Source organism: Psittacula echo (genome assembly GCF_963264785.1).
Source record: "Psittacula echo genome assembly, chromosome: Z".
NCBI lineage: Eukaryota > Metazoa > Chordata > Aves > Psittaciformes > Psittacidae > Psittacula > Psittacula echo.
In genome coordinates, this window is record NC_137742.1 from 86598741 (window position 1) to 86625925 (window position 27185).

Consider the following 27185-nt stretch of genomic DNA (forward strand, 5'->3'; position numbering starts at 1 on the left):
CCTTGCTTTGCACATTACTCAGTGAGTATTGCACTCATGCTTTGGAAGAAAGCACAGGTGCTGCAGCTTACTGCTTCTCAAGGACTCCTGCTTCTCAATGCTGATGGATCTGGCTGTATCTGTACATCCATAAAGTGCCTGCTTTATGCTAGAGTATCCAAGAAACCAGTTGTTCACAACCCTGAGAGTCAGCAAATAAATGAAGCTGCAGCAACAAAATGGGTGAGAGGGAGAGTCAGTCTATGTTGCAGCACTTGAAAATGTCATCCTCCTTCTCGACTGCAGTGTTTCTAGGAATGGTTGAAGTGGCTGTACTGTACGTCTACGTACATCATCTCATGCATACCTCAGGGACAACTGCAAACGCGTTTGTAACGAAGGGCTGGTGATCGTGTCCCTCACTTGAGGTGGAAAGGGCCTGAATTAATCAGTAATCAACTGACTCTCCTGGGCTCTTCCCCGCTGCACAAGGTGAGGGAGCGCAGCTAGAAGGCCGCTGGCCCGCGGTGCATCGACTGTCGCAGCACTGCCTTGCCCTGGGGCTCTCGGTCCCTGTGATGGCTCGGCCACCTCTGCCACCAAGGCTGCCACCACCCCACCACAGCTAGGGCCGCCGAGGCCTCCCCTCTCCTGGGAGCACCAGGGTCCGCTCCTGATTGGCCGAGCCCCCTCCTCGCCCGGCGAGGGGCCGTTTTGTCCTTCTGCCGCCTCAGGAGGGTGGGCAGGCATGTTCTCGTCCTCAGCGGCCCTGCAGCGGAGAAGGAGGCGGTAACGGAGTCCCGGCTGGTGCTTCTGTCGAAGGAATGCCGCTGTAAGCCGGGCCGGGGAGGCATGGTGCTGCTGCGGGGAGCCGGGCTGTTCTTGGCGGGCAGCTGTGGGCGTCAAGCGCTCCAGCGGTTTCAGTCATGGCGCGGCCGCTGTTGTGAGGGGAGCCGGGTGGGCCCTCACCTGACTCACTGCGGTGGCCTTTCCTACGGGGCCGTGGCTGCGGGTCTTCACCTCCTAGCGAGCCTGGTTGTTTCTAATGTAAAATTGTGTCAGTAGGTGTTTCTAGCTCACTGTTTTACATAAGGGAGGAAACTTTGGCGTAGAGGCCTATTTTGTTTTAGAACTTCTGGACTTAATGAACAGAAGTTCTCGTGTTGAGTGTATCTGTGTGACTTTCAAACTGAGGAAACCTAGCACACACATAGGTAATAGACTTTTTATGAAAAGAATATTCTTTTTCAGATAATTAAATAAAATTAATAATTAAATAAAAATTATCAGATAATTTTGCTTGCTATTTTGCCATGTGCGTGTCCTGGAGTGATGGGACATTGTACCAAGTGGTGATTAAGCTGAGATCCAAGGCAGGGGCTGTAGTATTGACTGTTCGTGCCCTTATGTTGTGAAAGAGCAATAGCATTTAGGGTCTCATCACCTCAGGTGATGTGGTATCAGAGTTCTGCATAATGCTGCTCGTAGCCTGGTTCCTGTGAGTGGAGCCTCTGTCCTTGGGGCCTTTTAGTGGAAAACTGATTAAGAGGAAAAAATGTTTTGGATGTGCCTGGCCTTTTTCTTTAGAGGGATAAACCAAAAGGCTTAATTTGTTTGGTTTGATATCACTGAACTCTAGTTGCTGTTATGTATAAAATGCTTTAAACATAGAGGGTTCTTTTAGATATGGCTTTATGAATAATAAGTCTAAAGAGCCAGTTTTCAAGCCATGCTGACTGACAAGGCAAACAGTATGAAAGGATTTTTTGTGGATTCTGCTTCCCTTTTAGATACCTTTCTGTGTTACGGCTAGTGTTTATATCATAGTTTTGTTTCCCTTAAGGGGAAGAAGGGAGAGGGCAGTGGGTTGAAAGTTGCAGAGCCCAGTTTTGGGTTAAATTTAGTGTTAATTCTTCTGTAATCTGTATATGCAAGCATGAAAACTCGGGGGGAGGGCTCTTTATCCTAAAGTCTGGTCAGCCCTGGTTTGTTTTAAAACACTTTTTCCCTCCACTCCAGAAACAAAATTATTGTAGCAGCTTTAACATACTTCTGTGTTAAGTGACACAGATTAGCTCCAGCTGCCTATATATACATCTGTCTCCATTACTACGTGTTCTCGCCTGGCTGATTAAAATGGTCTTTGGACTCCAAATCTAATAGTTTCATTCTAGTAGGAGAATTTAAATGATGGTCTATAAAGCAACCCTGTTGGCATCGCTCCTCATTAAGCCTTGGCATTGCTTTAAATCGGTGGCCATCTCTTTTGTTCCTCCAACCTCCCTAGCGCCCTGTTGACCAGGCAGTCTGTCCTAAGAGCAGAGATTGCAGATGCTAACTGAAAAGTAAGTCAGAAGTGTACCAGGATTACACAGGGACCTGAACTTCTCTTTAGCAAAAGGTGGTTTTGCCTACAAAAATGTATCATCTGACATTTATGCTTCTGGAACTGAAGCATAAACCCAAAACTTTATCTGAAGGCACTGATGAGGCATGGGGGAAGTGTGGTAAGATTACAACAAAGTTCTCTTGTGCAGCCTTTGTGTCAGAGAGCACTAATTCTGAGTCTCTAGGCATAGCAAGCCAAAGGAGAAAGGTCTTGATGGAGGCAGAATGTTAATACATATTGGTCTTGTGTTGAAAGCTGTGCTGATATACTGCATTCTGATGGCTTAGTATGTGTTTCTGTTTTGTATGAAACTGTTAGGGAAGTTGCATCTCCTTCATTCATTAAATTATTTTTTTCCTTTAGATTTCAAGAGTTTGGATCTTTCCCCCTCCATCCCACCCTTTATGTTTTTTCATAATACTGAGTAGTGCTCAACAAAAGCTAGGAGTTCCCTCTGTGTTGCATAGCAGAATAAATGAGCCATAAGGTCAACTTCCATGTCAGATGTTACATTTTCACCTTTTCTTGTATTATCTTGGCGTGTGCAATCCAATATATATTTAAAAAAAGTCTCCAAAAAGAAAATAAGGCAGAGAAAAATCTAGGAAAGACTATGTCTTCATATTTCGTAGAATCACAGGACTTTGTTGTAGCAGGGTGCTCTGCTCAGGTTTCATGGGTATATACTGGCAAAACATATAATTTCTGTGTTTTCTTTTGTGCTTGTCATGGGCCATAAGCACTTCAAGATCAGTTTCTTACTGTATCCCTGTGCAGTGCCTGTGCTGGCAGGCTGTGGGGTTTATTTGATGTTTATAGGTGATGTGAATGCATCAGCAGGGTGGAGGTATAAGTAGCATTTCTGTTCCACCTCGGATCATCTAAGCACTTCTTCCTAAACAGTGTTAGTGTCAGGGTTGCTTTGTGAGAGTTGAACTCCTCTGGTATCTGTTGCAGATACACTTACATACACATGTAATTGCAGCATGTTCCTTGCTTCACAGTGGCAGTCATTAGGTATGAGCAAGAGTTCTGTGGTAAGGATGTGATGTAGACCTTTCAGTTGCTGTTTAGTGCATCCTTTTTCTTTGAAGTCTCCCTTGTTGGCTGAGCTTGTCCCTGTGTGGAATGCTGTAATTAGTCACAGTGCCAGTCAGCCAGGCTGTATAGTCTGCCTGAAAAAATAAAGGTATTTTCTCACAGGAGATCATCTATCTGTTCAGATCGATGCAATGCCTTCTATTCACTCCCAGCTTCCTGCTGCTTTCTTGGATGCTGCCACCCGTAGCCCTTTGCTTATGAGCAGAATATTCCACTTGTGTGTCTGACTCTAGCTGGGAGCTAGATACACTGCTCCATTGTTCACCTCCCCGTAAACCTGGGACTCTGAGACAGTCTGTATTTGCATTCCCTGGGTTGGCTGGGCAACAGCTAATCAAATAATTACATTTGAAATAAGATTTAATAAAAAAGCATCTCTAAAACTAAAGGCAAGGTGTAGTTATGCTTGTTACCAACAAAACTAGTCTGCAGTGTACATACTGTGGAATGTTTACGTAAGGGCCATTTAATCTTTCTTAATGTTCCTACCTTTTTTTAAATTACAGTTTACTTCTTTTTTAGTCCTTTTTTGATGTTCTTGTGTCTTTATAGTATGTCTGCAGATTGGGTAGCTCCTCCTTCCATTTATTTATTTTTCATTTCTCTTTGCCCCCCACGCTTTAAGTACAGTTTTCTTACCCAGAACCGTGACAGGGAGCTATTCGTAGCTAGTTTCTGCTAGTAAGTGCCAGCCCTGTCCATGTTTAAAAAGTTAATAGAAATACCTATTTTTTTTTAAAGAAGAAACCGAAGGTCCCAAACAGGTAGTCACTTGTGCTTGTAAATAATAATTAACCAGAAGCAGAAAAAATTCTGTACTTTTTCTCCATCCTCAAACCAAGCACAGGACTGAGTGGGACCTTTTGGGTTGCTCTGTATGGTCTCTTCCTGTAGTAGGGCTCACACATATAATCTCTCTGTAAAAATACATCAAACTCTGTTCTAAAAGCAGTGGATTTTCAGAGAGGAATTTGTGTTACATTCCATTGTGGTCAGTTGGAAGCTGGTTTTGAACTTGTCTGGTCTTGTGGTCAGAAACCTTCTAATTGTCAGTCCCTGGGAAGGCAGGCCTGGACAAGGACCTTTTACACTAAGTTTGGAACCATTGCCCAGCACTTAACCAGACTCAGTGATTCTTTCTGTCAGGGTATAATAAGTGCCACATTTACAGCTTCTAATTTGCGCTAACATTGGAACACGTAGGTAGCTTCAGAGTGGTGAGGGATAGTGTTTTGCAGTGAGGTGGAAGGACACTCAAGGTCAGCTGTGGGCAAGAGGAGTCTCACCAGGGTAAGCACGTTAGTTCAAAAATGCCACAGAGTTCCAGGAACACCAGTCTGTTAATGAAGTAGCTACAGTGTGAAGTCCTCCATATGTGCATATTGTGGGATAAAAGACATGTTTTATTTCAAGTCTGAGTTTGCTGTGGTTATGAATAGCTTTCTCAGCAAATGTGGAAAAGAGAAATTATGTGTAACCAAGGAGTAACAGAAAATAGTGTTTAAATACCTGTTTCCTAACAGTCTTACTTTGGAGCTGAGATAATGGACCAGGCTGCATACTGAGAAATAGTTTGTCTTGTGTGATACACCTTTCATTAGAAGTATACTTAGCATAGTGCTTGGCACCAGGCTAGGCCCAGGATATTTTTTCAGTTGATGTCTTACAGACATTGCAGCTGCCATTTGTTCCTTGATATCCTGAAGGTCCTTATGAAGCAGTATAAAACATTCAGTGTTGGCTTTGCTGAAGCTGGTGATGGTGTGGCAGTTGACTTCACATGAAGGTTTTAATTGTAGAGGAAGATCCATCTGCATTTTGCTGGGTATTCAAAGCTCTGGATTGGCATTTGGAAGGTATTTAAGAACTTGTGGCAGCCAAACACAAAGATGGTAATAATTATACCTAGTTAGATATGAAAAGGTAGTGAGGATGCTACTCAAATTGTAGCTGGGCCAGGGTGTTCAAACTAATGATCTCATTTTTAAGTTCATGAACCTGTTTAATGAGAACAGAGACCTAATTACATTTGGTGTGGAAAGATGTCATCTTCCCCTTGTCATGCGCATCTCTTTCCATTCATTGTTGTGGATGCATTCAGAGTACACTGCCATTGGGTGATTTCAGGTTCTGAACTCCCCATTTGCTTTTCTCCAATACCGAAGTGTTCAGAGCCTGCCCATGCAGGTGCTGTTGCATGCAATGCTGCAGCAGCATTGGAAATCCCTTCAGTTGTTTTTACTGTATCATACAGAATCTTAAATTACAGAAACACCATTGTGGAATAGAGCAGTTCTTACCATAGGTGCATCCTGAACTCGTGCGAGTTGTTCTGCCAGATATTTGTGAAGTTACAGCTCACAGGTTAAATAAATGTGTAGGACGCGTGTGCCCTCTTTACAGGCATGCTGCAGTCCTTTCTGCAGGCAGCTCTGTTTCCCTGCAATGTCTTTGCCATCATCCTCCACTTTGTATCGTTAAGGCAGAAGGATTTATATCAGTTACTAGCTAATACAGTGTTTATGTATCTGTGAGGCAAAATCCATTTTAGCAGGGTGAAAAGCGGTCAGAGATATCAATATTCAGTACACTAATGACAGGACAGCATTCAGGAACACATTAAGGTCTCTGTTGAGCTCATCAGACTGACGCATCTTGTTGCTGGGATTTAAGAGTCAAAACATTTGCGAATAGCAATGGGACTTTTAAGCCTTCTGGTTGCTTTGGACACATGCTGCCATGAGTTGAGGAGCTTTAGCAGAGCTTTGTAAAAGAACAGATGTAATATAACAGAACTACTGTGACGCATTAGGATTTTGTTGCAGTGTTTATACAGATAAAAGATATTCTGGCACACGTGGCTTACCATCTGGGGACTGTGGCACACGGGGCCGTTTGGAGTTCTTCTGCTGATTTGGCCTTGGAGACATCAAAGGTTTACTTACAAGAGGGAAAGAGGGGGCTTGACAGTGATAGAAACTGTGCAAGCACGTGTTGGTGGATGTTTCCAGAGGAGCAGAGTAAGCAGAGACTGTTTTCTAGGAATTACGCAATTTACAGACAGGAAAGCCAGCTGTAAGGTAGTGGGGAAACATGGGGAAAATGTCCCTGTATTTTATATGATTATATTCAATTATGCTTTAAAGCACACAGAAAGGCTATAGCATTTTTCTACTACAGTGAATCTCCTTTTCTGAGTAGTTTACTGTTTAGATGGTTCTGGTGCCTGGGAACAATTTCCTTGATGTTGTAATGCTGGGTGCTGTATAAAAGACAGGGCATTTACAGGTCTTCTGCAGTGATGCATCTGTGGGTCAGACAGGAGGAGAGTGAGAGGACATAACCAAATGGTGAAGGTGAGTGAACTGGGCTTACAGGTTGGAGAAGTGTCTGTCAGTGTGAGAAGCAATGGTACCAGCACAGGCGCTGCAGCTTCTGTAGGGCTGAGCACAACCTCAGCAGCAAGTGTGATTTGCAGTAGTACAGAATGTTTGTCAGGTCTATAACGTGAGTCTGGGGACTGTGGGAAAGGGGGCGAAGGGAATTAATGTATGTGTTTATGGAGATTCCAGGATCTTTTTGGGTATACAGACCCAATGTGTAGATATCCTCAGATTTTATTTTATTTTTTTTTCCCCATTTTCTTGCAGTCTTACCTGCAGTTAATGTGTATCTCTTCCTGCCCACATCTAGTGGTTGGAAGTAGCAGTTAAATCTGCCATTCCATAAAAGACGAGAAAGAGGATTGTTGTTTTCCTGCCAAGTCTTCCTAGTGAGCCCCACGCACTGATCTCACAAATGGTTGCTTGAAGCCTTCCCTAAATGTCATGGAAAGTCTGGAAGAAAATGGGCTTGCAGATTTAGGAGTGGTAGATGGGAAATCTGGAGTAGTCAAAACCAATGGTAACAAGAGGGTAAGAGCATGTCTTCTGAAAGGCCATGAAAATACATATGAGAACTTTGATGTACCAATTCTCCTTGCTGCAGCAAATAGAAGTATTAAACAGTCAAAGAAAATGGCTGGAAGAGCAGTGGTTTTAGCAGCATTCTGAGCAGGAATTTCAGTGGGATAGGGAGGTTTGTTTTAATGGGTGCTTTGCAAAGAGAATCTGTAAAATAGCCAGGGGCAGATGGTATTGCAGTTACAGTGCTGACTGCCAGGCAGCTGCGGGCACAGGCTCACAACAACCTACACTACAACTTCTCGGGCCGAGGGAGCAGGAAGGAATAATGATTTTTTGTACGTGTTCTTTTTAGTTAAATGTTTGGAAAGTGCCGGCTGTCCAAGAAATGACTGTGTTTTCCTATTAAGTACCTATAGCACTTCATAGAGGGAAACCCACTCACCAGCTGTCATGTAATAATGCAAAATGCAACAAGGAAAACCAGTCAGGTATTGCATGAGAAGCACATGCTATGAATCTACCACTGCAAAATTAAGCCTGTGGAAGGATAATGCTGTGGTAGCATCAGAATGCAGACAAAAATTGTCTGTACAGCAGTGGAGGAAGCTGCAGAGATCCAACTCTAACATCCTGTCTCAAAAGTGGTTCCTTCCTGAGGTAATGGCAAGAAACTTGTGTGCTGTGCTCGTTCACTTGCACTCTGTCACTGCACTGATTTCCTCCTTTCTGCTTGTGGAGAAAATAAATTCTTCAGGGTGGGGTTTCCTGCAAGCTTTTATAAAGGACTCTGAGGACTGTTCAGAAAGACTGAACCAGTAGAATAGATTTCTTTCCCTTGACGTTGTTTTATTGTATCGCTGGATTTCTTAAGGATAAATGTACAGAGACTGTGTTTGTTTTTTAATTATACCATCCAGCCAAAGATAAAAACATACTCTCATTAGTTCAGGGACTAGATAACTGTTGAGATGTCAAGGCTGTATACGAAGAAATTGTTCTTGTGAAGTGGTCTTATATTAAATACGAACAGAATGCTGCAGAGTGGATATCCTTGTCCTTGTTGGAGAAATGGAGATTCAGGTTTGCAGCCTACAGTGGGCAATGCGTGTGTGAAGCACTCAGCAGGGTGCATCTGTGAGGGGGGATGTTTGAGCTGTGGAGGATGTTAAAAGCATTCATTTCTTTCAGCCTTTATTTTCTGCAGATTCACTACAACAGCATAGCACAGGGAGACTGTAATCTTAGAGTCAGATTTCTGCGAGTGACATCAGACTTCACATCACAAAATGAGAAAAAGTGGACTGCACAGAATCATTCAAGCATTGAAATTTTATTATCTTGTTTGCATCAACCAGTTATTCCTTTCAGCACCAATAAAAGACAAAATCCCCACTCTATTGTTCAAAATGCCTTGCTTTTATCAGGTCTGAGATTGTGGTTTTCTTGCAGGTAAAGAAACCAATGAAAATATTTAATTTTTTGTTTTAATACATTTATAACAAAATGTCAGAAGGTGTGTGCTTACCATATAAAAACATTAGGTTCCAGAAGGATACAATACCGAAAAATCATTGAAATAAAAAAGGTTATTCGTAGTACAGGATTTCTAAACTTCAGCAATAATACAAGTCTTTAAAAGCATCAAGATTATATTTAAAACAGAATGGCATGGAAAAATGAGACCTTCAGTAACAATTTGACTCTCACTGCAATGGATGATAAAACCGGGAGTCTGTCAGAGTGCTAGAACTGTATTTCTGTTTTACTCCTGTAGTGTCAGGAGGTAAAAATGCTTCATTTTTGAGCTGATGGTATGTGCTGACATATGTGTGCTGCTATGTGATCCCAGGGTAGACTGAAGACCAAACTGAGGACAACTAATTGGCTTAATCGGGGACACCAAAGAAAAGCCACTAAAAAAAAAACAACAAAAAAACAACAAAATAATCTTACCGGAATTGTAAGTTCCTTAAATCTTAACTGTCTTACCCATCAAGTAGGACTGAGGGTCTAGTCAGATTGGCTGAGAGTGCTTCCTTGACAAAACTGTCATACTACTAGCACAAGACAGGTAAACTCATTACACCAGGCAGCTTTCTCTGGGTTTTCCCTACAACAGGCTGCAGGTTGGAGCCAGTCCATGGCACAGTTCAGTTGCTTTAGACAGCTGTGATTAAGCATCCAGTTTGTGATGGAATAAAACTAGCTGGCCACCACTTGAATTCGTTATAGAGACGTAGTACACTAGGCACTACTGCTGGTCCTCAGTGGCTGCAAAGCAGGTGGATCACGTGTCCCTCAGACAAATAGTGCACAGATTAACTGGATCTGGATGTACACAAGAGGCTACATTCTGTAGGCTGTGTTTTTGAAGTGACTGAAAGGTACTGACTTTGTAAGGACTTGACATCCTTAAAACGTCTGAGAGTTTCATCCTTAAAACGTCTGAGGTTTTGGCTGGCCTTGTTTGTGTATTCTGTTCATTTGTTCTAGCACTGCTGTTGTAAAATGCAAATGGAAAATGAGAAACGAGAGATATTACCTAGCTTCTATAAAAACAGATGACACTTCATCTACAGTATCCCTGTTGAGTGGCAGCTATTAAACCAAGAATAGTGTTATCACCAACTTCTTGAAGATACCTGAAACTGCTGTACAAAGTGGGGCAGCATAGTCGAATAAGCCTAACTCAATCTTCTAATAAGTAACATCCTACTGATAAATTGGGCCATGCTATCCTTAACTAAGTTGGGACTGACATCTGAAAAAGCTATCCAGAGTTTGATTTCCTGGGCATGTTCTCCTTGACAGTTCTCTCCCAGTTCCCTCCCCCACCCCCTTTTTAATGCAAATCTATTACATAGTATCTGTCTAAGGCTTGTAATGATTGGTACCTGCTGGTACAGGCATTGTCTGAATTATTGTCTGCCAGTCAATCTATGGAACTGGTAGCAGTGGTGTATACAAACTTGCTTTTCTCCAGGAGCCTGCTCCCCTGGAAAGGAAAGCCTGTTCATTACAGTTTAGCAGTACATACGCTCTCTGACTCCTGCAAGCATATGAAGGCATCGGAAGGCACAGGACTGATGCACAAAAGCAAGGAGCATCTGTATAGTGGTGCCACAATGCTGTACCTCCCAGCATGCTCTTGCAAGGGTGATCCTTAAGACAGTAAATTAGTAAGAACTACCTAGACTGATTAAATGTATGTTTATTATGTTGACAGAACATTTTACCACTATCCATTTCATGATCACTGAGAAACTAAGAACATCAAAATCTAAACCACTTTACTTTCAATTTGAAAAAATATTTCCCAACATATCTCAAAAAGTTGACAAAAAAAATGCCTGGTTTTTAGTCAGCACAAAGCCACAGAACCGATTTTTAAAGTAATTTAGACCATCCTGGTTTACTGTAAATAATGTAACATTGTTTGGCAGTAGTTTTAGGATTATATCCCACAAAGTGTCAAATTCAGCTCCTGCAACTGATACTTAGAGAAGTGGATATCAAATTGTAATTTACATTGATAGGAAAGCTATTAAAAATACTGTACCTTATATTTAATTTTACTACTGAGAAATAGCTGCTGTACAGCACACAAATTGCTACTGATACCATTTGTTTTTTTAAAAAAAGGTTAATAAAATACAAGCAAGGTAGAAAATAGGGTTAAAAGCAGTGTTTCAGGTACAATTTTTTCTGAATTGGGTGGGGAGATAAGAAACCAGAAAAACACATTGCACATATGTGCACCCTCTGTATAAAGAGAAACATACAAAGTGGGAAATTGGTGGTGCACTGGGACAGTACACTCAAGTCTCTGATGCTATAAACTTGAATTCCTAATTTTATCAAAAAGCAGAATTAGGTCTGGTTGTATTTTGGAGTCCCTGTGGTTACAGTTGCAGACTACCCCCATGGTTTGGCACAGTACACTGTTTAGAGGCAGTCTCTGCTGAAGGGAGTGCCAGGACTGGAAAATGAGGCGTAAAACGTGTCAAGACCAGGTGCCGTGGGAGTGCGTGAACAGTGGCCTGCTGTCTATTTGGGATTAGGCAGTACTGTCAGTCCAGTACTCTCATGACTGTTAAAGCTTTGTATCTCTACTTGCAAAATCAAGCTGACCTAAGTGAAAGTTTCACTGTTTACTGCAGCTGATTAAGCCAGTACTAGAGGCTGCACAGACTGGGATTTATAATTTCAATCTCTTCTGATTTAGCTCTAGCTGATTCCTAGCAGATGCATACTAAACCAAAACAAGAGCATCTTCAGGAGTTTGTGGCCAGCATAACTAAAACAGTTTACTTAATGGGGTAACTCTAACTATTAGATTAACTCTTTTCTTTTTAACACTGGGTATTTCTAATGTACAAGGAAATAGCGCTAAAACTGAATATGAAGTAGGCAGAACAAACTAAGTATCAGTGAAAATGCAAGGGATCCCCTTGTTCTCCCAGCAACACAAACCCTTCTGAATTTAAATCCCTAAGAAAACACCAAGTCTTGTCATGGACCTGATCCTTGGCTTTTCATTATTTTTGTTAAGGTTACAGAGGCTGGGTAGGTGAGGTCTTAGGGATGACAGAGGGGAGCCCCACATTCAAAGAGCTGCAGGGAAAGAACATACATACAAATTAACTGGCAAGACCCCTGTTAAAGCCTGTGAGTGCATAACACAGGGAGACTTGTGTCTCACAGACAGAAACAAACCCTCTGCTTCTAGGCTGCAGTTGCCTAAGGCTGAGAGTCACAGTTCTATTCTCTACTCTCTAGTTAGTTTTGCTACATTTTCCTTTTAAGTGTACTGATTGATTCCTTTGGAAAATTGTTAGGTTATCCTGCCTTATAAGTCATACACTCTTCTACATTTTTCTCAAAAAATGTTAATTTTAACTCTATATCTAGCATGCATTTTACAAGCTATTTCCCACTTACCCTAACTAAGGCAGAAGGTTGGCTCTGGTGTTACCAATGGTACTACAGGAATCTATTCACGCTACTGTAACATACATATCATCCCATACCATAATTCAGAACTGTCCCATGTATGGAAAGAAAGAAGAAACATTACAGGGGAGCTATATTTCTTCTTAAGGGAATAACTTGCTCTTAGAAAGCTGAAGGCCCAATTCTGGAGTCATTATTCAGACACAATACTTCATAATTTCAGTGGGAACACAGCTGGAGTAAGGGTAGAACTGTGTTCTTAAAGTCCTAATTGCAAATCTTTGAAGTATCCTTAAATAGGACAGGAAGATACTGGTCTGCAAACTGAATACAGGTTCTGTTTATTTGCTTTAAGATCTATCTGTAAGGACAGAAGCATTTGCTGGTCCCAGAATGCCTTGCTTTGGCTGGTAATCTGATTTTTGAACTTGCTTCCATTCTGATATTCCCCATGATATCTTACTATTTTATCTCAGAGTGGCATGCAGTGCGGGCGCATGCTACTGATGCAAGCACGCTACTACAACTTTAAACTGGCTAAAAAAAGAAACAAAGCTTTAGCTTATCAGTTATACAAAGAAATGATGCAAAAAACCATAGAGCAGGACTAACTCACAGACTACTTACAAACTAAATTGTGCTATATATTAGTATAAAAACATGTTTTAGTAAGAATGGCACTGGTTCAGAAGGAATTAGGACTTCCATCTTGGCTCCGTTCAGTCCACAGTGAAAGCATTGTAGTACAGGCCTGCCCTGTTGCCTGACCAACTTGTGACAGTGGCTTTTGGCCACAACCCCTCCATTTCTTCCCTTTTTATATCTGCCTTTGTTGGTATGTTCAGGATTAGCCCAAGTCTGGTCATTTTTCCTAACGTGGCACCAGAACAGTTCATTCTTATTCTGATATTTTCTTAATATTGTTAATGTTTCCCTCTTCTTATCTCTCAAAGCTGGTTAGTTTTAAGGGTCATCTTCTCCTGTAGAAACCATGAGACGCATTGCTACTGGTAGGTGGTCTGTCAAGCCTGCTAACTGCGTAATAAAGCTGAACTCTTCCACTTCCTGCAGAGGAAAAATAAAGAAAAGAATTGGAAAACTGATCTGGTAACGCACACCGGACTCAGGGTTTATGCTTCTCTTTAATTTACTTTGAACTACCTTTCTGCATTAGTAGACGTGCGGGACCAGCCTAGTGTGGTAACTATCTGGTAAACTATCTGCCTCGCAGGGCATGTCAGTGTGATGCAGTTGATGAGGTGAACCATTTATATGATACCAGTTAAACTAGTCTGGATGGAATCTGTTGCACCTTTTCTTTCCGTTACACTGTTGGAGACACTGATCTACAGTGCTGCAGTTGGTGATCCATGTACATACAGAGGGGCTGGCTATACCACACTACCCATGGCATGCAGCTAAAAAGAAAGCCTGTCTTCTAGACTGAGGTGTTGAAGTTCCTGGGGACTTAAGGCGATGAGGAACCCTGCTTCTCATGTCTCCAAATTCCAGACTTTGTTCTGGCAACATTTCATAGGACCAAGTTGATGTTCTGTAGGAAATACTGTGTGCTTCCCAGCTTCTGCAGCTGGATGGCGCCACTCTAGCATTCATATGATGCAATGCAGCTTTCCCTTTCCACCAGCCAGGTACTTCCTTAACCAGTACTTTAGGAATTGCTTGCAGGAAGCACACGTGTTTTAGTTATGCTGCCAGCATGAGCCTTATCAATGACTTAATCTGAGTCAAAACTGTTCAACTATTGGCTTTGTTGCTGTTTGTGCAAAATCTGAGATGGGTTTACCATACAGATGCACCATGGGCATTTTGTGCATCTGAAACAGGAAGCCTGAAAAAAATCCAGCTGCTAAGCTGCCATGTCCACAGAGTGCACCCAGAGCACAGGCAGATCGAGGTACTGTGCTGTGCTGAACTGCTCTATTCCCTGCTCTTCTGCATCAGCTACAGCAGGGTATGGTAGATAAATGTGAACTAGTGTCTCTTTTTCATAATGAAATTTTATATAAGCTAAGGTCCTACACCAGGAAGCAGACAGTGCAGTGCAAGATCCCACTGTGATTAGCCCACATCAACATCTGCCCGTGCATCACAGGCTTGTAACTTAGGAGGGTTTGTTGTAGGCACAATAAAAGAATATCCAGATACTTAAGAAGACGGAAGAATCATTCAGACTGTAGGTAACATCAAAACACTTAGTCTGGCAAGAGTTTAAGAACTGGAAGCAAGGTGTTTTATTTGTTGTTGAGGAGCAGCATATCTACCAGTGCTGCTACTCATCTTGAATTTGCTTACATAATAGGTTTACAAACTCCATACTTGCTTGCAGAAGTAGAAAATAGCAAAGCAGCAGGTTCCCCTTGGAGTATGAATTTGAATCCAAGCAGAACAGGCTGCAGTACCATCCAGACAAGTTTGTTGTGTGAGTTACAGCTCTTTTTATCAGCTCTGAAACTCACCACTTTCCATTCCAGGTAGAGACCTTCTTCTGTATAGAGCATGTAGTCAATCCTCCTCCCGTTTCCTTTCAATGATGCCTTCCTCCCCTTTTGACTGGAACTGTGGTTCTTGCTGGTGGGGTAGACCAAGTATCCTTTCCTTCCTTCTTCACTTTCCAGCACCCTGTTTCATTAAAAAACAAAACAATTGCTTTAAATGTTTGTTCATTCTGTCCCTTCATGCATTGTGCTAGATTCTCTCCAAATCCCTGTTAAGGGTATTTGTCCAAAAGGACTGTTAAACTTGCAGAGCACATCCTCTTCCATGTGTGTTTTCCAGTACAAGGCTGTGCTAAACAAACACTGACAGTGCTCTGAAAGCCTTAGGGCGTGTTTGGTGTCACTGGTGCTGCACTGCTGGACCTATCCTTGTAGCCAGGAACACGGACACCTGCAAGAAGGACCCTGTCTGCCTGCTATGTGTAGTATATTGCAGCCCACAGCCCCTCTGTTGATTTACAGCATTGCTGAGTCTAGCAGAGGAGGAGATTGTTTCATGGGTTACTTCAGAACAGACTTGAGTACTTCAATACAAACCTCTCCATTCTGATCAGAGCAGCTCTTTCTGGGGTTCAGACAACTGTTTTACAGATAGCATATGAATGAGGAATGGCTTCTGCAGCACACACCTGGGCAGGTGGTAGCTGGTTTTGAGCAAGCCTCAGCATCAGATTACAGTGTCCTTGACCCCAAGTTCTTACCTCAGTAGTAATGGCAGCCTAATTTATTTGATTCCTGTATGTGACACTCTCCAAAGTCTTCTACAGAGATGGACTTACTCAGTGGGTGTGTTAGTCCTGCCCCCATCTTGCAAGGAGATTGGTCCAGCCAAAAACAACTCGAAATTAAGAATCAGTTTCTAGGTACCAGTCCTGTGTTCACGCAAATAAGCTGCAGCTTTCCTATTAAAATTCTTATTTTGGGTGCTTAAACCTTAGCAGTGTGTTTTATACAGAAGACTATTGGGGCCATGAGCAACTTGATCTAATTTTTGAAGTTAGCCCTGCTGTGAACATGCTACCACAATGGTCCCTGTCCCTGTATTTTACAGTAATTCAATGTTGGTGTGCTGTTCTGTACTGTTTTTCTGTTGTCTTGGATTTAAAAGGAAACTTGGTTTACCTTCTTGTGATCTGTTTAAAAGATCTACCAACAACAGAAACAACTGCGCCTGCAAAAGCAGGAGCTCCACATGGTAACTGCCTGCATAGGGTATTGTGCAGACAATTAAGACCACGTACAGTTGCAGCTGGTTTGAGGAATAACTGTGCATGCAGAGAGGGATATGTTAGGCTGTGGTTTTACTATCTGACTCAGAATGTAAACAAACCCCTTTCAAAACCACCTCCTTGAAAATCATTTTCCTTACTTTCCTGCCAAAACCTGAGCTCAAGGTTCTGTGGTTTCCCTTGTAAGAGTTGATTAAGATATTAAGCTACATCATCAACTGTCTCAGAAAAAACACTGAGCCATGAACTTGGGTCCTAGCAGGTATAAAGCCTTTAATTTCACCTTGAGAAAAAATAAGATATTTTTGATCACCTGTTTTTTTTTATGATGTTGGTTTTAGGAGTTTGTTAATGCATGCATGTGAAAGTACAGAATGAAGGAAAACCAAGAGAAAAACACCTGAATCTCATGATGTGTTTTAATGGTTGAGAAGTAAATGGTTTCTTTGTCAAATTTTGTCTCTTTGGAAGGATCTTAATGGTGGCAGAGGGGGCACAGCACTTCCTGCAGTTGATTAGGTCTCAGTAGTATTATAATCTGTATATCTGGGTCACTTGAGACATACAAGAAGTATTTTATGTGTCCTCAAAAGAGAACAGTGACAAAATTCTGGTCACATAGTTATTTAGCTGGAACTTTTCTTAACCCACTTTGGACTTGGTGAAGTATAGAAGGTTCTTGGAGTTTATTGTAACCAGCTTATGAAAGCAAGCTTCCTTTTATGTATTATTTTATTTTAGCCTGTCATATAATAACTCATATTAGTTTGCTGTCTGCACCCCATTTGCAAACTGATCCTACAAAGAGCTACTGCAATTGATTCACTTCCTGGAATTCTTCTTCTAGGATCAAGAAAGCAAGCTCTTTGATGGGACTGACTTCTTTCAAAAATTGTATTTATATTTGGCAAAGCTAATTAAGTAACAAAGTAGAAAAACTACTGACTAGCGCTGCAGTGCTACTGGCAAAAAAAATTATTTGCATTAATTTAAAAGATGAATTTGTTTTAGCTTCAATTATGTCCTTTCAACAGTCTGCAAACACTGGGTATTCACTCATCCTGCATAACTGTTCATGGAAGGGAAATGTTTATTTTAAATACATGAGGAAAACAAATTGTAAATGTGCATGCATCTGCTTCTGCCTAAAACTTCATATCCAGTTGTTTGCTGTTTGTCTCTGCAAGAAGCAGACACCAGTACTGGACATCTGGCTGTGCCCTGCCAACAGTAACATGCTAACAACTTAAGTGAACTTAACTAATTACATGTGAGTTGCCCAACTAAATCTGAATTTTGTCAGAGTAATTGGCTTAATTCATTGACACAAAGAAAGGGAGGATAGAAAGTAATTGGAACTTCATTTTTTTTCTTGAAAGACCTTCAGCCCCAAGTAACTCCAGAGTTTAAGTATGAACATTCTGTCAGGCAGCTCTCTGACCACTAGCTAGTTGGTAGTGCTGACTGTAGCTGCAGTGAACACAGGAAGAGCGTGAAGAACAGTGTATGTAAGGGAGCTATAAAGCAAAACTCACTCCTTCAAGGGCCATCCGTCATTCAGGCATGAAGCACCTGAGTTGAGGACCTCTGTTACTGGTGCTGCAGCCTGTCACCCAGAACTTTGAGCCCTGTCTAGCAATGAAGCCTGGAAAAACTAGCATTTAAATCTTATTTTTTAGCTGTGCTCTCCTGTGCCAGACTCCAGTCAGGGTTTGGAGATGAAAATGGCCTTACTCCAGTGCTCTGCTCAAAAGTGACAATGATCTGTGTGAGATGAGATTATTTGTGTGCCTTTTGTGAAGCCTTGCTGAGCAGAAGCTTGTGTAGCTTCCAGCACTGGGGCAGGGCCCAGACTGTGACAGCTAGCTTATTAATTGTAACAATTACAGCCACATACAATTATTGTTCCACAGTTGTGACTGGCTCATTTTTTGTAACAAGTATGTTCTTCTAGTCCGATGTTGTACATATGCTGTTTTTAAGATGAAAGAGATACTTAGGAAATAGTAGTTCTGCTGCTTTTATGGCCTAATTTGTTTAGTAATGTGAAGTACTTAATTTTATTTATAAACTAGAGAAGAGTGCTGATGAAGAACTAATTCTGTAGATAGGTTACGCTGCCAATTTAAATGTCTATTTGAACAGTCTGTAAAGCTTGATCAAGGTTTATTTTGAAAAATTGAGATCAATTTTAGGCTGTACCCTATTTTGCTATGTAGATCAATGATGGTTGTTAGATACAGAGAGCTCCACAGCTTTTGTGCTAGTTAGCATTTAAGCATCTTTAAAGCTCAGATTTCCTTAATGGCTTTAAATTTTACTGAATTTATCAGCATTTTTTATGTTTACCAGTCTCTTGCAGAGGTGAGAGGACAGGCTCTTGTTGAAGTACATAGATGTATGTAGACATAAGGTACACATGCAGATCTATGCTCTCTGCACATCTGCATAAAAAGCTAGTGGAAACTGGGGTCTAAGAGAATTACAACGTTGTGCAGAAAACAATGTCACACTGAGCAGGCAAAAGGTATAATCTATATTCTGTTGCCAGCACTCAGGAATATTTTCCAGTTACATCATACTGAAGTGGTGTACCTGCACATAGCTAGTGGCAGTAATACTCTTAAATCTTTATTGATCATTTGATGGCTTTTATTTATCAGTCATTTATTTGTCACTGGAACTTAATTGCCAAATACAAGGAACTGTTCAGGGTATAAAACAAAATGCCCTAGAAGTAATTGCTGACAGATTGTCTCAAAAGGCTGCCTGATAACACAGGGGTCTTGGGCTTGGGTTTTTTCTTTGTTTGTTTGTTTGTGTTTTTTTTGTTTGGTTGGTTGGTTTTTTTGGGGGGGGTTTTTTGTGGTTTTTTTTTTTTTTTTTTTTTTTTTTTTTTTTTAGTTTGTTTTTTTTAATGTTCCAAGCCTGCTCCTGGAACCATAAAATAAAATGTTACACCCACATACAGATTTGCATTTGCAGTTGATTGTGGGGCCAAATTACCTTACTTTTGCTTTCCAGAAATCCCTTTCACATGTACCAAATTTATGTCTTCAACCTGTGAATAGAAATGCCTGGAAATTTTGCAGGCTCCTTAATGCACAAAGCGTGACTTACTGTAACAAATGCTTATTTATTTGAATATCAACTAAGCCCAGACCTTATGTCTGGAACTCAAATTCTTTGTTCAAAACTGATAAAGATAACTTCAAAGTGTAGCTTCACCTAAATACATTCAACTAATGTCCATCTGTACCATGCCGTGTTCTGTACTTGGTGAGTAAAAATGCCAACAGAAACTGCCTATGTAATGTTCTGTTTCCATTACATGTGTTAACTGAAGCATCTGCACAGATGCATTAATTTAAATAACTTTACATCTTTAGGATATTTGGGTAATTAACAGCTACAGCATCTTTTATAGTTAGTTAGTCAAATAACATAGTCCATTAAACTAGCCCTCAAGGTAGAAAAGGCGCAGAAAGGATCATCACATTAGTGAAATCAAGTGCTGCTCTGAAATGTAAAAAGCTTATTAATTTCTCTCCACTAGCATATTATTTGACAAACAGCACAGGTATGCAAGAAATCTAACTCAGACTTATGCAATTAAAGGGTTTTTTGCATTTCTCGTAAGTCTGCTAGCTCAAACCAAAGATAACCTGTTTCTCAATATCAGATATTCCTTAGAAGGTAGTAATGCTGCACTAGTATCACTGAGATGTTGAGCTGTGGCTGATGTGCTATTTAATTCGACATTCCTTTTGTTGCTGTCCTTTACAGGGCTGTGACCACAGAGCTCGCTGCCTGCAAAAGCACTTCCAGACAATCTGTTTCTGTACCCTTTTTGGCAGTGCTCAGTTTCCTGTCCTATAGGGCTGTCCAGGTAGGACCAACTCTAGAGAAATAAACCACTACTGACTCTAGTTGCTCTCATCTTCTCACCCACTGAAGCCAATTCTGTTAAGACTTAGAGAAGCAGCTCCTTTCTTTCCCTTTTTATCTCCTTCCCCAATTATCCCTGAGTAAAAGACTGATTGGTTTGTTGGGTTTTGGTGCTGTTTTCTTGGTTTGGATTTTTTACAGTCCATGAAACACCCCTCAGTTTTTTAAACGTTAAATAGCAAGCAATAAACTGGCTTTTGAAGGAATTGTCTAAAGCATGTGGGAGAATTAGGAATTGCATACTTCTGTAGGTTATCTGGAGTGCACACTTCATCATCATACAGTCCTTCAGGATCCAACAAGGTACCTGTGAAAAGAAAGGGAGATGTGACTGTCCCAGCACTCCTCCTGTGACCTCCCTCGGAAGGCTTTTGAGGGCAGGGGTGTGTGAAGACAGCATCCTTAGGGGGAGAAGGGACTGCACTGAAAGCACATTGTGTTCAGTGCTCCTCTGTCCAGACTTTTGTACTGTCTGCCACCTTCCAAAATATTGCTTGTGCCCTTCCAGCAATGGGACAGTTTTTCAGCCCCAGTGTCTCATTTTTTGCTTTTTTTCTGCTACAACTGTGTAAAGCCATGTTATTAAACAATTCCACATTCTTACATTTAGTCTCTTCACAGTTATAATTGCTCCTCTAGAGAAAGACTAACTGCTGAACTAAAGTTTTTCTAACTGAGTTGCACTAGGTACAAACAGCTTACAGTTCCATGAAACCTTTTATAAGATGAATCCTACCAGTTCATGGTGGTGTTGAACTGCTTTGTTCCATCCTCGCTTACAGTATTTATAGAACACCAAATGGAACATTGTGATCAAAAGCTTCCGGCTTTCACTGCATGCAGAAAGTACAGAAACAATATTGTGGCTCCTCCCCAAGTAATCCAGAGGTTATTTTTTTTAAGTAGAATAGGTGTGGAAGTCATTCAAGGAGTTTGATGCTTAAGTTCCAGAATGTGGACTGAAGTTTGAGATCTCTGGTTCTTAATTATAGTTCAGTAAGACATGTTAAGGCTTATATACATGTTACAGAAAAACCTCTTGTAAATATTTCGTCTGCACCAAATTCTTACTCCCAGTTAGCTGAACTGTCTGCTGCTTACCAGTGTTGTATGAGTGAGACAAAGAAATGTTCATACACTCATTGTTGGAGAAGGTCTTACCGATTGCCCATGGTTTATCCTCCCCAGGACCAATTCGGCATGGATCTTTGTAGTGTGTAAACAGAGAATGCTGTTGCTCCAGCTTGTCCTCTGCAAGGAAAGCATAAGCCCAAGAAAAGGCGTATCAACTATGTGTAGTGAATCTTGGACAACCACATGTCCTGCCACAACAGAGGAGGCAAGTCCTCCTTCTTCCTTGATGCATATATATACTGTTGATTTGAATAAGTTCATTAGCAGCTGTACTGCACAGCACTGTCTTGTCTTGATCAGAAATCCAAGCAAAGGCTTGCTAGTAACAGTGCCTTCCTACAGAGTCTTTCATAGAAAGACATTTTCAGTAGTGTCTAGCAGTAAACTGAAGTGAGTTTTGCAGCATATTTTTTCTCCCTGCCATTAATACTGCATGGTTTACTCTGGGACAAAACTTAGGTGGAGGACTGGACTGACTCCACAGTGGCAATGTGAATGGCTGTTGTGGATTAAACAGACTTTTTGTGGGTTAAACTTAGTTTGAACTTACTCAGATGTGTGTATCTGAGTTCAAAGATATGTCTGAGTAAGTTCAAAGATAAAAGCTTGTGCTTTACTTGCTTCGGAAGAGTTCACTGAATGTTTTCCAAGCTATAACAGGTAAGAGAAAGGGCAAACAGTAATTCGCTTGGGATATTATCTACAGCATTAAAGTCATTCTGAATGTAATCAGCATGACCTATCAACTTTAAATGAATTTCTTCCTAATTGCTGCTGTACTCCTTGCATTTAGCACATCAAGCTGCTAGGATTATTTGGTAAGATATCCTACAAAAATGTGTATACCAGAATTTCAGACACTGAACAAATAAACAAGTTCTAGTTCTGCGTGTGCTTTTTGACATAGCAGTCATTGTACCTGGGAAACAAGCACAAGCAGAACTTGATCACACCAGCTGTGTGATTTATATTAAATGGCAAAGAAACTTGCAGCAGATCCTGCTAACTTTCTTTCTTGCAGCATTTACACCTTTTACAAGGTTAAAACTTCTTAGCAACACTTGAAGGCTCTCTCTTGGGACCAACAGAATATTCACATGTAATTTGGAGCTGTTTCTGTAAAACACTTGTCACTGTCTATTGTCAAAAGCAGCATACGTAAGTACATATGAAAATGGACTCCTCTGAAGTGGGAAACAGCACTTTGAACCATGAGCTGTGTATCTTGGCCAGAATGCAGATCACACACTGCAGGAATCACATTAGATCTCCTTGTGTGAAATGCTGTGCTTGCCAAGGGAAGAAGCTCTTGACCTCTCCCAGTTATGAAGTAAGCAGAGCACAAACATGGAGTGCAGTAATACTGTGTTCATAGCTGTAGTCATTTTTGCCATTTTCTTACTAGTACTCATTAATAGAGCTGACTGTCTTTCATCTACTGCATCCATAACAGCTGACCTATCTCACTGCATCTTTCTAGGTCCCCGCCACCTCCCTTAACTAGCTCTTGATATTGAGAACATCCTCATAATCTCAGGGAGATCGAAAAATTAACTTGGCAGAGTACGCTGGAGATGTGGCAGTGGATGGGACGACTGACCTCTCAAGATTTGCCAGGAATGCAAGGCAGAGAATTGCTTATTCTGCCTGAACAGCCAATTGGTTTGTTTAATGTTTATGGAAAAGTAGATGATGAAACCTTTGTTCAGTTTATTTTTCCAGGTTTTCCCTTGTTATATGTCTACAAAATCTCCCCCAAAACCAAGATAGATTAAACTTCTGTCATGACTGCTTTGCAGCTATGACACTGACAGTAATAAGTCACATCTGACGAGACAAACTTAACCGATCTGACTGGAAAGCTTCTTAGCTTACACTAAAAGGTTTAAAAACATTAATAGACTTCTACGTATGTCAGTCAAAAGCAACCTGACCTTTCAAATAACATTCCCACTAAGTGCATGAGTGTTGTCATAATGTTCTGTAAAGCTGGAAGGGAAAACTGAGTTGCAGAACATTTGTCATAAGCATAAGGTCACTCATAGGCCTGGAGATCTTTGAGAACTGTTCTGTCAATACAGCTAAGAATAGAAGCTTGATATTCGCTGGAACGTTAATTACTTGCCACGTGAGTCTGTGGAGTGGGAAAGAATACAGAAAATCATACACAGAACCACAGAAAGCTGATAAATGCTTAAAAAAATTAGTATGTTCAGTTCCCTGTAATGCTAACAACTGTCCCTAAACAATGAGTAATAAAAAAATGGAGGAGAAAGGAAAGAAAGCAATCTAGAAATAAAAAACAAGGTAACCAGCTTAATTTCAGTTTCCAGGCTGAGCGAAATTTAAACGGGAAGGGGGTAAATAAGCAGCAGAGACAGCAAAAATGAAATGGATTTTTATAATCTACTTTTCAGTCCTCTTTAGTAGTATTTGCCATGTTTGCAACTATTATCTGCAAAAGTAAATAGTTGCAGGTCACAACAGCATTAAGTATATACCCTGTGCTTCTTGTGCAAAATGTGGGTTAGTGCCAGACCTTCTCGAGTGGAGAACACTGACTACGTGTTCTGCCTCTTGGCTTCACTTCTGTCTTTCTCCTCATGCTGCACAGCCTCATTCACTTTCCATTTGCCACCTGGCTGAGCAGTCTCCCGTGTGCTATTCACCAGGTTTTTTATTTCCTTGGTGGACATCTTTGCTTCCAGGCCAGTCCATCCATCAGTACTGCAGGTGAAACAGCCACATCACAGATTTGGCAGCAGATCTGGCTGTTCGTATTCCCCAGCTTCTGTCTCCCTTCACTGGCACTGCTCCAGTTGCCACCTCAGCCTGTCTGTATAGCAGCATGGCTAGCTGAAGGCCTCTTACTGAGCACATTTCTTCCCTCCTTCCCTAAAAAAACCTCACTATCACAGGTACCATTCTATTTTTTCCTAATACATGTTAGTCTAACTACAGTATTTTCTAGCCATTACCACTTACTGTTCACCTCCACAGTGCATAACAGGTTCTACTAGCAGTCAGAACACTTGCCAGCACTTCGTCAGACCATTCTGAGTTTACTTTGGATCATACAGTTGTGACCCATTTATTTTTTGGTACATACGAGCTGAACGCCAGAAGGGCTGTGTTTCAGGTTGATGATCTCTTCTACCCTATTAAATGTTTCTCCATCATTGCTAAAATCTTCTCTTACAAGTGTCCAACAGCTCCAAGGCATTATATAAGGCCAGCAAGGAGCACTGGTGGCTGCCTGAGCTGTACTGAGCAGGAAGGCAGAGGGGATACACAAACACAATGCTCTGCAGTCTATGTTAGCAGTTTAACCCCTAGCAAAGTCTAATATTTATGTTTGAAAAAAGACTACCATCTCTGTGAACTCACCACCCATTAATTTTGTGGAGATCTTTTTCTAGTACCTTCAGCATCCAAATATAGAAGAAAAAAATTAGAAAACCCCAGAAGTACATAGCATCAGTTAATTTTTTTCCAAGACTGATTCAGCAGTGTTTACTTCTCTACAGCATTGCTCTCCTGTGTATTTGCACTAATTACTTTTAACTGCATGACTTGACTTCTTTTTTTCTCCACAAAAATCCTGTAATATCCATGTCTTTCATTAGTAACAAAAATTCCAGTACAATAGATGTCTTCCTAATTCAAGTAAAACTAAACTACTGGATCTGTCCTCATTATTGCTACTGGAAGTCACAAATTATTGCCCATTGTGCCTTAAAAAGCATCATGCTTACTAATTCAGCAGAGCTGGTATGTGTCAGCTACCCTCCTTGGCTTATTTCAAGGCTAGTACCTATTTTAGAGGTATCTGCAACAATTGTTTCCTTGCAAAAGCCAGTCACGGGTTCAGATACTGCTATAGCCGACAGGAATCAAGAACTCTCCTGTTTCTTTCTGGAATAGGTAGATACCAGGAAAACAAAACCTTGTCTTACCAGAGGAGCAGTTATCAAAGTTAAGATCTCCACAAATGACATCAAAAGCCACCAGCTCCTCTGGATTGGCTGTACTGGAGGAGGAGGTAGATTTTCGGAATTCAGACAGCCAGTCTTGAAGCATATCCAGTTGCTCACACCGAACAGTAGTATCTCCTGTAGCAAACAAACATCCAAGTAACCAAAACATGAGACAAGACCTCCTTTTAGCAGGTTTCTCAGCCCCAGGTTAGTTGATAAGCTATTGCTAGACATCTTGAGAAAAAGGGTGCAAGATAAAAAATGGTGTGGCTAATAGTATGTTCAGCACGTGGTGCATAGCCCATTATGGAGTTCATTAGAAACCACACTTCTTGATGATTGAAATACCTTCTCTTGGAGTCAATCATACCAGGCATGGCTGAAGAAGTAAGAAGACAAGGCATCTACATCTATGCTGCAGACAACTAGCCAAAACAATGATGCTTCTAGCCAGAGGAAGAGGATGATCTGCACAGCAGTCACAATCAGGAATTCACAGTTACAGTCCTACTTCAGACCAAACTGGATGGCATGTTCTGGGGTAAACCACTTGATCTTTCTTTGCTTTCTGATTTTTAAAATGAAGAATTTAACTTCAGGTATTACTAGAAAATACACATGTATGGTGAATTCAACTTAGTCACATTGTAATAGTCTATATGACAGAGATCTATTTGCAGGGGGGTTGGAACTAGATGATCTTTTGGTCCTTTCCAACCTAAACCATTCTGTGAGTCTGTGATTTGTGTTCAAGTAAGAATGCTTTAACTGGAAGTATTTTTTCCTATTTTTAAAGGTATATAGATACAGGTTTAGGTAGGCAGGACTTAAAACAATGAAGAACCAGATCCTTTCACCAGTTGCTGGGAAGTTACATGAGGCTCCATGTGCTGAGGATGTGCCTCTGTTTTATCACAGTGGTAGGAAAAGGTTCAGATTGACTGGTTGTTAAATGTTTTTGCTTGCAAAACTATCTTTAATTGTAGCAACTAACAATACTTAATTCTAAGCACATGAGGTGACATGAAGTCACTGGCTCTTTTAAAATGAGTACAACAAAAGTCTGATGTATGATGATGTCAGCAGGACACACTGTAGAAATAATTCTTTACTATGTTGTCTTCATTTTCCTTTTGTTTTCACTGTAAATATAGTTAGCAATTGTAATTTTCCTTGTTTCGAACTTCAAATGCTATGTCAAGTCAGAACAACATTACTTTTCTTCAGAATAAAAGATGTGTTTTCAAACACCACAATCGGAAGGCAAAGTAGTAAACCCAGAATGACCTGACTACAATTTTATTTTAACCTAATTTACTACTTTGTGCTAGCTATTAAAAAGCTGTAAAACTCAATTAGAAACATCAGTTATGTACATCCAAAGCTGCTTTCAGTGACCACTCTGGAGACAGTGACTATTCAAGTCCACATCCTCACAACTCGTTAATTACTTGTCTCAACTGCAGCTGTCACCAGCACTTTATAAAGAGACTTTTCAAATGCGAACTCAGCACACTGTAACTGTATTAGCACCCAGACAAACTTTAAGCATTAGGACTTCACTTTCCTACCACTATTAATGTGTGAAGGGTTGGATTGTCAAGAACATCAGGGGAAGGGGAGCTGGGAGTGGGGTCAAAATAACAGTAAATACAAATTGAATCAGTAATGTTCAACCAGGCATGACTTGATACAATCCTAAATAGTGAAAAGAAATATGGAAAAAGGACATGACCAGGGAAAGAGAGCGCGTTAAATAGGTCCTGACAGTGACTCATCTTTTGAGACTGGTAATTCCAACAGTAAATCATCTTTTTTTTTTTTTTATTTCCACTTGTATTATTCCCAACAAATATTTACAAGTTGAGCTGTAATATAAAGGGAGGTACAAGTGCATCTGTTCCTTAACACAGTTTCTGGTTACCTGTACCTCACGTTCACACATACCCTAACCACATAGCTTGACACAAATCCAGACTAATGTATTCTTGGGAAACCCCCTTGCTACCCAGCACAAGAAAGCCTTACCATGAAGATGTAGGTAGACAAAAGCA

General features: G+C 40.9%; 1 protein-coding gene across 1 annotated transcript in view; it reads right to left on the reverse strand.

Moving 5' to 3' along the window:
• Positions 1 to 13290: 13290 nt before the first annotated feature.
• SMPD3 (sphingomyelin phosphodiesterase 3) overlaps positions 13291 to 27185 on the reverse strand; it is a gene marked incomplete at both ends in the record, with an annotated part of 35895 nt that continues 22000 nt past the window's right edge. The window contains 5 exons of the mRNA XM_080638052.1: positions 13291 to 13392; positions 14805 to 14967; positions 20264 to 20327; positions 21182 to 21271; positions 25111 to 25266. Of these exons, the coding sequence (XP_080494178.1) occupies positions 13291 to 13392; positions 14805 to 14967; positions 20264 to 20327; positions 21182 to 21271; positions 25111 to 25266 (575 nt within the window). The remainder of the gene's footprint in view (positions 13393 to 14804; positions 14968 to 20263; positions 20328 to 21181; positions 21272 to 25110; positions 25267 to 27185) is intronic.